Source organism: Talpa europaea (assembly GCF_964194135.1).
Source record: "Talpa europaea genome assembly, chromosome: 14".
NCBI classification, from domain to species: domain Eukaryota; kingdom Metazoa; phylum Chordata; class Mammalia; order Eulipotyphla; family Talpidae; genus Talpa; species Talpa europaea.
In genome coordinates, this window is record NC_140082.1 from 4,879,090 (window position 1) to 4,891,803 (window position 12,714).

General features: G+C 43.7%; 1 protein-coding gene across 1 annotated transcript; it reads right to left on the minus strand.

The window, feature by feature from the left end:
• Positions 1-2,835: 2,835 nt before the first annotated feature.
• ARPC3 (actin related protein 2/3 complex subunit 3) lies at positions 2,836-12,535 on the minus strand (the record flags this gene model as incomplete). Its single annotated transcript, XM_084253184.1, has 8 exons — positions 2,836-3,265; positions 3,650-3,744; positions 4,368-4,494; positions 5,322-5,390; positions 6,877-6,953; positions 10,192-10,291; positions 11,038-11,080; positions 12,336-12,535. 8 exons carry the CDS (start codon positions 12,533-12,535, stop codon positions 3,203-3,205), a joined length of 774 nt encoding a protein of 257 aa, XP_084109310.1. The 3' UTR covers positions 2,836-3,202.
• Between the last annotated feature and the right edge of the window lie 179 nt (positions 12,536-12,714).

The following is a 12,714-nucleotide window of genomic DNA, read 5'->3' on the forward strand; positions in this document are numbered from 1 at the left end:
TGGCTGCTCCATTCTGGGGCTGCTTCCAGATTGGGAAGATAAAACCCCAAGGCACTCTGAATTGGATTTCCTGAGTTTGTCACCAAATGCAATCCCAACACACGTACTGAAACAACTGTCTTAAAAATAAAAGCCAGGGCCTCCCTGGTGGCGCAGGCGGTTGAGTGCCGCACTGTGAAGCTGCTTGCAGCCTCTGCAGCGACGGTTCTATCCCGGCCGGCTGGGGAGGGTCCCACGTGGCGTGGCAGACAGCTCCTGTCTCGCCCGCTGCTCCCCTGAGCAGTGTATTTCAAAAGATCTGCCTGTTCTGCTCCCCACTCTGTCTCTGGTGAATCCTCTTACCCTCCCACGCATCTGGCCTGTACCCCAGCTCTTGTATATATAAATAAAATCTTAAAAAAAAATTAATGACAATATATTGTGTGAAATATTGCAATACTGTGGAAACTTAAAACAAATAAAATAAAATAAAAGCCAAACCAGTGAAGGTGTGCTAGAGGTAGTAGTGCAATAACTGTCCAGAGGACTCAAGGTACTTTTTAAATATCTGAGTTCTAAACTAAACATTCCAAAAACATGGGGTCCTGTAAGTCTCTGGAGGAAACTCACAGAATAGCTAACTCTGTCAGCTAAATAATGAAAATCTCTTAACTGTTAAAAATTGGTCAGGTAGAAAAGTGAATATCACCTAAGGACAGACAAGAGTGTCCAGAAATGAACCCATAGTTTATGGTCAAATGATTGTTGACAAGGTAGCAACGAGAGTGCAGTAGCATCTTTCAACAAAGGGTGCTGAGACAGATGGAGAGCCACATGCCAAGGAGTCAGGCTGGATACTACCTTACTGTACAAAAGTTAACGCAGTCCTACATGCGAGAGCTGACTGCTGAAGATGCTTAGGAATAATAGCTGTAAACTGACATTTTGGATAGAAGATGGTTTCTCTGACTCCAAAAGGAAAAATTAGACAAATGGACAAGACTTTACCAGAATTATTAATTTATGGGCTTCAAAGGATACACTCAGGAAATAATTAGCGACCCCTGGGAGGGCTAGTGGTTAAGTCTCAGGACTAATACCTTTATGGCCTGAGTTCCATCCCTGCCCAGGGAGCTGACCCACATGGCGCAGCAGACCACTCCTGTCTTGCCCCCTGCTCCCCTGAGCAGTGTTTTTCAGTAGATCTGCCTATTCTACTCCCCACTTGGCCTCTGGTGAATCCTCTCACTCTCCCCCCACCCCCCACCCCTGTGGCCTACACCCAGTTCTGGGGAAGTAAATTATTTTAAAGGAAGTAAATAATTTTTTTTTTAAAGATTTATTTATTTATACAAGCACTGGTACAGTCAGAAGCGCAGGAGGGTGAGAGAATTCACCAGAGCCAGAGCGGGGAGCAGATCAGGCAGACTGATGAAGTACACTGCTGAGGGGAGCAGCGGGCAGCAGGAGAGGTCTGCACACCATGTGGGACCCTCGCCCGGTGGCCGGGGATTGAACCAGCATTGCAGAGGCTGCAGGCAGCTTCGCAACCCAGCGCTCAACCACTGAGCCACTGGGGAGGCCCAGGAAGTAAATAATTTTTTAAAAGAGGGGCAACATTTCTGTAAGTCATGTATCTGAAAAGGTATAGTATTCAAGATATAAAGAACTTCTACAATTCAACCACAAAAAGACAAACAGTTCAAGTAAAAAAATAGGCCAAGAATGAGTAAACATTTCTTCAAAGAAGATACACAAATGGCCGATATCCACAGGAAAAGAGGCTCCTGGTGATTAGTTATTAAGGAAATACAAATCCAAACCACAATGAGATACGCTTCACACTCAACAGGATGCTATAAACAATCAGTGGTGGTGAGGAGATGAAGAAATTAGAACCCTCATAAATTGCTGGTGGGAATGCAAAATGAAGCAGCTGCTGTGGAAAAAGGTCTGGCAGTTCTCAGGAAGTTAAATTTAGTGTTACCATATGACTCAGCAATTCCATTGTTAGGTATATAACCCAGAGAAATGGAAACATAGGTCCATACAAAACTTTGTACATGAATGTTCTTGGCAACACTTCATAACCAAATTGTGAAAACCACCCAGCAGACCGTGGATAAACAACATGGGTCTGTCCATACAATGCCATATTATTTAGTCATAAAGAGGAATGAAGTACTGATTTAGGATATAACACAAACGAACCTTGAGGATAATATGCTAAGAAGCCAAACACAAAAGGACAAATATGGTTTGACTCCACTTACAGCAGGTGCCAGGAACAAATTTGAAGACTGGAAGTGGAATCCAGGTTTCCAGGTGTTAGCAGGGCTTTGGTGGCGCTTCCCTTTGGGGTAATGAAAGTTTAGGAAATACAGTGGTAACAGTTCCCCAGGACTGTGAGTGTCATTGGGTACAATGGTAAGGGTTATGTATATTCTACCACAGTCCATAAAAAAGAAAGGAATGAAGCACAGATATTTGTTGTAACACAAAAGGCCACACGCTGTATGATCACATTTATGTGAATGTCCAGAAATAGGCAAATCCATAGAAAGTGGATCAGGATTGCCAGGGGGTGGCGGTTGCGTGAAGTGGGTGAGAAGGGTGGACTAAGAGGGTGCTGGAGAGCAGTGTGGGTGTGTGGGGTGTGACTGCTGAAGAGTACAGGTGTATTTTTTCTTTTGTGGTGCTGAAAATCTTCTGCAATAGCAATGGTTGCAAAATCTTGTGTATACACTAAAAACCACTGACTGGTATATTTTTAAAGGATGAGGACTACCTCAAAATATTTTTAAAGGAATGTCAAAGATAAGCAATGAAGTTTCCCTGACATGGAACATTATAAATTTCTTTATTGTCAATTATGCTCATTCAGGGTAACAAGTCTGAAAATTTCATATCAGTCTGATATCCCATCTTCCCCTCACTCAACCCCCACCCAAATTGTTGATGGAGAGCTTTTCTTTTTTTTTTTTTAAGATTTATTTATTTATGCATACAACTAATGGGATATAGGCCAGAGATGTAGGGGGTGAGAGGATTCACCAGAGACAAAGTGGGGAACAGAACAGGCAGTTGATAGAGAGCTTTTCAAGAAAAGACAAGTTCACTTCTCCTTCTGTATAAAACTCCAAGATATAAATGCAAAGAACTGTGTACATCTTGCTGTAAAGCGCTGTCCATGGCTGACGAGACGGTGTCTGCTGGGCTGGCTTTACTGTCCAGGGCCTGAAAGGCTCTTGTTCATGAACTGTCTCTTCACAAAGCAAGTCCACCACTGACAAGGGGGGACAAAACAATGAACAGGGTGGTCAAATCACCGTGCAAGTTCAAGTAAGGTCAGAATAGGAGTTTACTTAATAACAAAGTTTAGTATTAGTCTGGGAGCCCCACAAGTATGACAAAATAAATGTAACATGTTCAAGATACCTCACACAAAGAACCTGTCCTGTAGGTTTACAGTTCCTAGACATAAGAACGTACAACCCCAACTTTGGATTTCGTGAGTCACTAGTCAGTGTGTTTTGGTGAACTATGGACCAGGCGCGCACTCGATGTTAAGCAGTACTACCGTGCAGAAGCTCAAAAGTATTGCCGTGGAGACCTAAGTGTGTTTAGTGGTGGCTGCAGGATAAAAGGTAAGGCAAAGAAGAGGTCTCACCTTGCTGGGTTTATCATTCTGTGGGTCAAAAACCTTCTCACAGAGTCTCAATCCGGTCTCTTGCCTCAGCTGCTGTAAGTAGGCCCTCATCACTTCTAAACAAAGGAGGTACAACGCTTATTAAAAAAAAACTAATGCGAACCCTGCACCCCAACTGCCCAGTTGCTGGTCTGGCCACTGACTTTGGCAACACATTTCCATACATTTGAACAGAGTAAAAAATAGACAGATCAGGGTCCCCTGTTAAAGTTTCGGCTCTATCACCAGCCACTGCCACCTGAGTTCGATCCCTGGCCAGGGACCTGGCCCCCATGGCATAGCAGACCTCTCCTGTCTCGCCTGCCCCTCCCCTCAGCAGTGTATCCAATTTCAGTAGATCCATCTGTTCTGATCCCCACTCTGTCTGTGGTAAATCCTCTCGCTGCCCCCCCATACCTCTGGCCTACACTCCAGTTCTTGTATGCATAAATAAATACAACTAAATCTTTAAAAAAAAAAAAAGAATAGGCCAGGCAGCTTTACAGCTACATTCATCTTGGTCCACAAGATTCTCCACGTCGCACCTGCTGCTGGCGTATCTGTTTTGTGAGAGTGACTAGTACGTGCTAATGATTCCACTCTCCACTTAACGCCAGTCGCAGCAAGGAAGAAAGCAGATAAGAAGTCAAGTGGAGCAGATCTTGTGCCACGGAAAAAGAGGCAGAGACTCTATTCTTACCATCCTCCTGTTTGTTGGCAGGTTTGGCATAAATTGCATTTAGTGGAAACCCAGGCTCTCCAGGAATGGGGAAATTCGTGATTCCCAGCGTGTACATTTCTTTCTCACCTTGGCTTCTGGAATTGCACTAAAAAAAAAAAAAAAAAAAATACACTCATTTTATAAGGAAAAGAATATTCAATTTGCAGTTTTTCAAACTAGCAACAGCTGAGATTATTCATATATTTGTTGTGCCTTTTGCAACCTGGTGATGCCTGTGGACCCCCTTCTCAGAATGTTGTAAATAAATAAAATACATTGAATCAATAAAGAAACCAATTACACTGAAATAGAATTAAAATAGTAAAATATCAAATTTGTGATAGTTATATTACAATTGTTTCTAGATAAATACATTGAGTCATGAGATCCAGCAGTGGGCCTAAGAACTATATTCTGAAGTAGTAAGGAGTGTAAACAAACTTCCAAAATATCTTCACCTCTAAATGTGGTAGGAAAATGTAGTGTCTCTACTGGAGAAAAAGCTACAGGTGTTGCTAATACCACTGTGGGTTGTCCCTAGGTCTCAACTGAGGCAAAAACTAAATTTCAGTTCCAGGCTAGTGACAAAAGTTGTCTTTTTCCCACTCAAGTTGATGCGCCCTTGATGCACCCTTGATGCACCCTTGCATCTCGGGTTACAAACTCCTCTTTAAGCCAAGAGCTTAGCAGCAATTTTGGGGGTCAACAGCAATTTGGGGGGCGGGAATACATGCAAAGCCTGAAAACATCACTCCACTTATTCCTCATTAGTAACTACCCTGTTAGTCTAGAGATTTCTTCTGAAATCCATGCTCTCAGTCAGAGGACATATTCTGTACTTGTCCTGAAAGTCTCCATAAGCCCAGATGGCTAAGAGGTAAATACTTATTAAGAGTTTATTTTCCTGATAGATGATCATTCAAGTTGAATTACCTTTTGGAGTTTCTTTAGACACTCAGAAATATAGAGAGTGATATATATCAAGGTCCGATCAGCTTCATTCTAGGGGAAAAGAGAACAAAATTGAAAATCAATCCTGATCAAAACATACTAATTATATGCAATGAAGTGCAATGAAAACAGTTCTGTGCACATGGACTCAATCTTTGATTATCAAATGAAAAGTGATGGTGGTGTTACTGCGGCATCAAAAATTCCCTTTCTCCAAACAGGCGTCTTCCCAAGGCCCTGTCTGCTCCTGAGGGACCCATCAGCTTCGGCTACTTTTGTTTTCCTTGCCCCTTGCTCTGGTTCCCGCCCGAGGAGCTGTGCCAACGCCCTCGCCCTCGCTTTGTGTAGGAAGGCGAGTTAACAAAGCTGCCTGGGAGCCTGAGGCGCACCATATGGTTGGCTCAGTTTTAAAAATCCTTTCACTTCAGGATCTCTGCCGAGAACAGACACATCATTACTCTAAAGGAGGAAGCAAATATTTCACATGTAACTTGTTCTTGAAAAGCTGCAGAAGCCCAACTCGGGGCGTAACCAAGAGGAGAACATGGAGAAGACAAAGCAGTGGTGATTAAAAAAAAACCAAACTATACGGATTCCTGTTCCTGAGATCGAGAAAATGAAATGTGCTAGAATTATAATTATTACACAACAGATGCAGAAAACTCTGCTACCAGCACAGAAGGTTTAGACTACAATGTGTAGGACAAGAGCCTACAGATAGAGATTTCACATCCTGTTTGATTGCAAAGGGTCAAAATTTGGCAAGGAGAAGCTGAAATTCCGTATTCCAGAATTTTATCAAGAAACTATTGACATGGCTTTTAACTCACTTGTAACAGGAGCCTGGTAAACTGCTCCCCCCCAGCCCCCCCACTTACTTCTCTTTTTTTCTGCCACCTTCCTGCCTCCTTTCGCTTGACCTTCTTCCCCAAAAGAACTAAGAGCAGAAGGATCAAAGAGTTGGCTGAGGGGAGGATCAAGGTTACCAACTGTTCTTTATTTCTTCATTTAGGTCCAGGAAACAGAATTAGATGTAAAAAAAAGTTAGCACAGAGGATTTTTTAGTTTTGGACTGGTGCATAGCAGGTGCTTGATTAACACTGAATTTAAAAAGTGTCTAGAGCAAGGCTGGCAAACTCCCTCTGTAAAGGACCAGAGAGCAAGGACTCTAGACTTTGCAGGCCACAGAGTGTTTGTTGCAACAGCTGAGCCCAGCTCTGTGGCCTGAAAGCAAGCGGAGACCACATGTACACAAATGCATGTGACCGTGTTCTAATAAAACTTTTACAAAGAGGCAAAAGGCACAGCGGGGCAGATTTGGCTCTCAGGCTATGGTTCCCCAATGCCTGGTGTAGACTGGAGGAAAAACGAGAAGCTATTTATACAGAGGTGAATGTGAGGCCCTGTCCTGAATTAAAAAAAAAAAAAAAAATCACACAATGTCATTTCATTTTAGTTACTCCTCTTAACAACCCTCATTGCTAGGCAGGTACTAGCCCCATCAGAAAACTCAGGTGTTAAGATCTCTGTTCTTTACCTTAATTTCATAGTTTTTGAAGAAGACATTGGCTTTGAAGTAATAGATGGCTTCATCCACAATATCTGTATCTTTTGCTAAGCAGGACAGAAAAGGAAGAGGGCAGAGAAAATTAGTCATATACAAAACGTAACACTTAAGGGCCTCCCTGGTGGCGCAAGGTGTTAAGACACTAAGACACAACCTATGAAGCTGTCCGCAGCCTCTGCAAGATGAGTTTGATCCTCCGGCCTGCCAGAGAGCAACCCACATGGCACAGCAGACCTCTCCTGACTCACCTGCTGCTCCCCTCAGCAGTGTACTTCAGTCAATCTGCCTGTTCTGTTCCCTCACTCTGACTCTGGTAAATCCTCTCACCCCCCACACCTCTGGCCTATACCCCAGCTCTTGTATGCATAAATAAATAAATCTTTAAAAAAATACAACACTTAAAAAAAAAAAACCAAGCTCAATAGTCAGGAGTTCTGAAGTTGATTAAAATGAGACTAGTGAAATATAAATGTCTTTAGAAACAATTTTGAGACAAATATTTTATTCTTATAGTTCTATTGTTTGTATAATAAACACTTAGATTAGAAAGATGAATCAATACCAGTTTTTTAATACCAATAAAAATTTTTTAATTGTCACCCTAAAATCTTAGTAGCCAGAAATAATTACTATTAACATTTGGTGAACACTGCTCCAGACATTCATTTATAAAAATAGGCAGATACAAATAAACTTCAATAAAAACACCTTTTAAAAATAAGTACGCATATAATTTTATTTGAATTAGCTTATTATAGGTTTTTTTTAAGATTTATTTATTTATACATACAAGAACAGGCCAGAGTTTTGAGGGGGGGTGAAAGGATTCGCCAGAGACAGAGTGGGGAACAGAACAGGCAGACAGACTGAAATACACTGCTGAGGGGAGCAGCGGGCGTGTCCAGAGGCGTCTGCTGCACCATGTGGCTCACCTCCCTGACCGGGGATAGAACTTGTGCTGTAGTGGCTGTGGTGAGCTTCACAGGTTGCGTCTTAACCCCTGCGCCACAAGGGAGGCCCCAGCTTATTATAGTTTAAGGGGAAAACTCAGTTGTCATCTTGGAACACAACGGGGTTCACACATGTCTTTTTTATAAAAATTATGACTTAAAATATACTTGTACAAGCTGTTCTATGTAGCTTGAGGCTGAGAAAAGCCAGAAACACTGCTGTGACAAAGACGGATCTCATTATACAATTTCCTTGGTGATTTTTTTGTTGTCCTTTTTTTAATTTTAAAAAGGTCAAAATCCCAGGGTCCTGATATCCGGCAGCTGGTTTCAGCAATGCAGAGGCAGTTATTTATATTTCTTGTCCACAACTGCTATCTTTCTCCCAGAGATGCAAAGGAGCCCTGGAGCTCTACTGCTCTATGACTGGCTTGTCTTATTCTCACTCATTGCCCTGAAAGAGAGTTTCCACAGAATTCTAACTCTAGCCTTGTATCCCTTGCCATCTATTTTCTTATCTGCATAAAGGAAACTTCCTCTGAGAATTCAGTAACAATTATAAAACCCAGCTAGTTCTAAACGGAATGCTGTCAGGTGTGGTGGAGTTAAAGGACTCAGAACCCAGAGGAGTGCTTGTCACGTGAAAAGAGATGTCCAGAAGATAGTAGTTGGATGTAAACACACTCATTTGACTAACGCTAACGATTTAGCTCACAGAATAGGCTTCCAGCCCTTCATAATTCCAATTCAGCTCTAACCCAGCTTCCTGGGAAGAACAAGAAGTCATTCCTTGTTTAGAGAAACCAGGAGGATCTGAGTTCAGAGAGTCCCGTTCGCCCACTCGGGCATAAGAACTGCAAGGGTGATAATTAGATTCATTCCATCCTTGATCAATCACTTCTCCTGATACACAATATGGTGCTTTGTAATGACCTCAATGGGATATTTATCAAGAAAAGTCTGGGCCAAAGCTGATTCTTGTTTTTCTTTTGCACTGCAATTCTATTATTTTTCTTCTTTTCAGGTTGGTCTGTTTCCATCTGTGCCTTTTCTTCATCTCAGAATCAAGTACAGACTGTAGTGACTAAATTTATTAAGTTTACTGGGCTTTCAACTGGTGTTGAAAACAAATTAAATCAAGAAGACATGAAATTAAATAGTCTGGCAGAGAAATGGAGATGGGGTCATTACAGAATTGGCAATTATGACCTTGGTCTCAGAAATCATGAATGTAACTCGGTGCCAAACCCTTTCTGGGTACAAATGACACAGCTGGCCGACATCTCAGAATGTGGCAGAAGAGTCTAAGATAGTCTCTGAAAAGAATGAGGCTTTCTCTTGAGTGCAAAATGTGGGGTGGGGTCGGGGGGGGGAAGTGACTACTTAGAAAGAGAGCAAAGATGTAAAATTCAGAAAAGCAAAGAAATGAGTAACATTATGTAGGACACATAACCCTTAGTAGGTGGTATTGCTAAAGTTAAGATCCTGCAGAATGGGTAAAGTAGATTTAGACAGTAAAGAGGTTAAAATATTTTCTCTTTTGCAGCTTGACCACAGAGAAAGGAGTAGCATTCCATCAGTTTGAAAGAATTGATACTGATAGGAACGGTGTTGAAAATTACGAACATCTCCCCTTCCCTGTCAATAAAATATCCTAGATGGCCTCCTGGGTGGCCTAGAGGTTAAGTCTCAGGGCTATCCCTACTTCGACCTGAGTTTGATCCCTGGCCAGAGAGCTAATCTACATATGGTTCAGCAAACCTCTCCTGCCTTGCCTGCTGCTCCCCTCAGCAGTGTATTTCAGTAGATCCGCCTGTTCTGCTCCCCATTCTGTCTCTGCTGAATCCTCTCACCTATCCTCCCATTTCCTCCCCCACACCTCTGGTCTACACCCCAGTTCATCTATGCAAAAAACAAAAAAACAAAAAAAAACAACCCTTTAAAAATAAAATATCCTAGAGGTATTAGCAGCAATAATCCAGTTTCCTATTAGGTGCAACATACACCAAGGATCTTGAAAGGTCTAGAATACAATATCCACCAAGAAGTAGAAAACGCATAGTAATTTGAGGCAGAGGATTGAGCTAAAACTTTTCCTATTTTGATGTCAGAGGATTGCCTGGTACTATTTCACACTAACGCATATCCAAAAATAGCAGTTTTCATCCAAAAACTGTCTGCCTGGGTCTATGCAGGCATCTCTTCCAACAAACCTGTCCCTTTCATAGGCACCTCTTTCTGCCCACTGATGTCTGTTTAAAAGTCTTCTTTCCCCCTTTTTAAAATGTAAAATAATAAATACATTTCAAAATATCGGAAAGGGCCTTTGACTTACTCTCTCTAGGGGCAGGTCCTTTGAACTGACTCCTGATAGGCAAAAGTGCCATGTTGCCAATCAGTCTGGTTTCGGGGTCCATGAGAGAAGAGTGATAAGCCTGTAGGTAAGAACATGGAAATGAAAGAGAGCAAATATCAGTGGGGCAGACCAGTTTGTTTCCCAAATGAAATCAAAGAGTAACCCACCCGACACTAAGTATGTAAGTACACAGCTCAGGGCCACCCATTCCCAGAGGATATGTGACAAGGATATGATGGAGCTGGCTCTGGAGACTCATGAAGAATTGTGAGGCAAGCTGGCTACTGAACACAGCTGTTATTAAAAATTAAATCAACTTGCAACTAAGTAAACTATATATTAAAAACTAAATATTCCAAACTCATTACTCCTATTGAAAAAAATTATTTCTATTGTCTATGTTCTTAAGGTTGTTTTTGGCATCTATGGGGGAAATACATTGGGGAGCTACTGTGCATCTCTTCAAGTTCTGTGCTCAGTGACATTGGTAACTGGTGGGGGTATTTACACTGTAAGAAATCAGCAAACATATATAAATAAGGGGAACCCAGTTCCCAGCTGGTGCTAAACCAGACTGGATGTAGACATCACTTGTGTTCTCTCTGTTTCCAAATTTGTAAAGTGAAGCGATATATACTGCCTCTAGTGGGTAGATGTGAGTTAAAGGAGGAGAAATAAACACATTTGTAAGAGCAATTTGTATGCTGCTTCTTAGTTCTGCTTTTTACAAGATGTCTGGTTTTTTCTCAAACAGTTTCCATTCTTATGTTCATTTACCCACCCTACAATTACTAAGCACCTTCTCAGTGGAAAGCAAGATGATACAGTGGTATACACCAGTGATCCCTGCCCTTGAAGAACTTTCAGGCTAATGGAAAAAGCAGTTATTAAATAAGTAAACAGAAGGGAAGACCAAGACGTTCTAAGTGCAACTGGATCAAGCAGACCTTAGCATGCTGGCTTAAAATCTGGCTTTACACTGTGTGCAACCCTGGCTTTCTGAGCCTCAGCTTTCTTCTCTGCAAAATGAGAACAATAACATATCACTTCATAGGGTCACTCTGTGAGGACTACACGTGATAATTTATAAATAAAGTATACAGCTCAGAGTCTGCTTGGCATACATTAGGAGTCAAATGATAGCTACTGGGTTCATAAATACCTATCATATATATGTGATATATATCTCATACAGGTGTGTGTGTGTGTGTGTGTGTGTGTCTAAGTCCAATATATAAGGGTGGGCTGCTTCTCCCTTAGCCAGCTACTGTCTTGTTACCCATCTATTACCCAGCATTTGTCACTTTCTGAAACTATCGCCTAGTTTACATTTACAGGTTTGTTGACTGCCTCCTCCTTAGACGGTAAAGGCCCTCACTGGCCTTATTCACTGCCTAACAGTGCTTTTCATGAGCAGGTGCTCGGTAATGTTTGCTGTAGGAACAACACTGAACCTCTTTTCTCATGTGCAAAATGCAAACCAGGCTGGCGATGAATCTACTTCACACACCTGCAGCCGAAATTAAGGGCAACCAGACCACTGTCAATTTCATTCCTACTCTGAGGTTCGTGAAAACAGGAACATTTGGAAACGAGGCGCAGACACTGCGTGGACTCTGGGGCCCCTAAACCTTGCGGCTCGCGGTGGCCACCACTGCCGGGGTGATAGGGGAGGAGCCGACGACAAGCAGCGGGCGGAACAAGTCCTCGCCCCCAGAAGAGGAAGTGGGCAGGCAAGAAGCTGGACCCCGGACTTGAAAAATTAAAAAATAAAAAGTGCAGCCCTTGGCTTCGCGGCTCCAGTGAGGCTTTGGGGACCCTGCCCAAGCTGGGGATGCAGAAGGGCGAGGAGGGGTCAGGACTGAGGAAGACGGGGCGGAAGGGGCTGGGGCGGCCTGCCAGACGCGCGCCGGGTCTCCTCGCGCCCTGCCCACCCCACCGCGCCTCCCGGCCGACACCCCCGGTCGCCCCAACCCGCCAAGAACCGACCCCCTCCCCCTCGCCTCTCTTCCCGCGGACCCCCCACTTCCTCGCTGGCCTCCTCGACCCGCCTCTTCCGGCGAATACACGATTTCTCTCGTCTCTCCCCAATTCCTTCCCTCACCCCAGCGCAGCCCCCTTACCGGCATCCTGGCGGCGTCCTGGTGTTAGCCGAGGGGCTGGTCGGGGCGAGCGGGCGCTTCCGCCTGGCAGCTCGGGCGGAGTAGGCGGAAGTGAGCCGGAAGGGGCGGGCGCAGCGCTTCCGGCCTTGCTGCCCTGCCGCCGCGGCCCCGCGGGCCGCCAGGGGGCGCCAGAGCACTAGGCGGGCTCTAGTGCCGCGCATGCGTGCGTCGTGCGCGAAATGGAGGCGCGTCTTAGGCCTACGGTTCCCAGGGTGAATCACCTCCTTTGTTTCACCCCCCCAAGATCCCCTCTTCAGGAAAGTATTCCCCACGCCGCTCCCTGCCTCCCTTCCTCTCCCTCTTCATTCTGATTTTTATTGTTCAGTTTTCATTTGGTGTC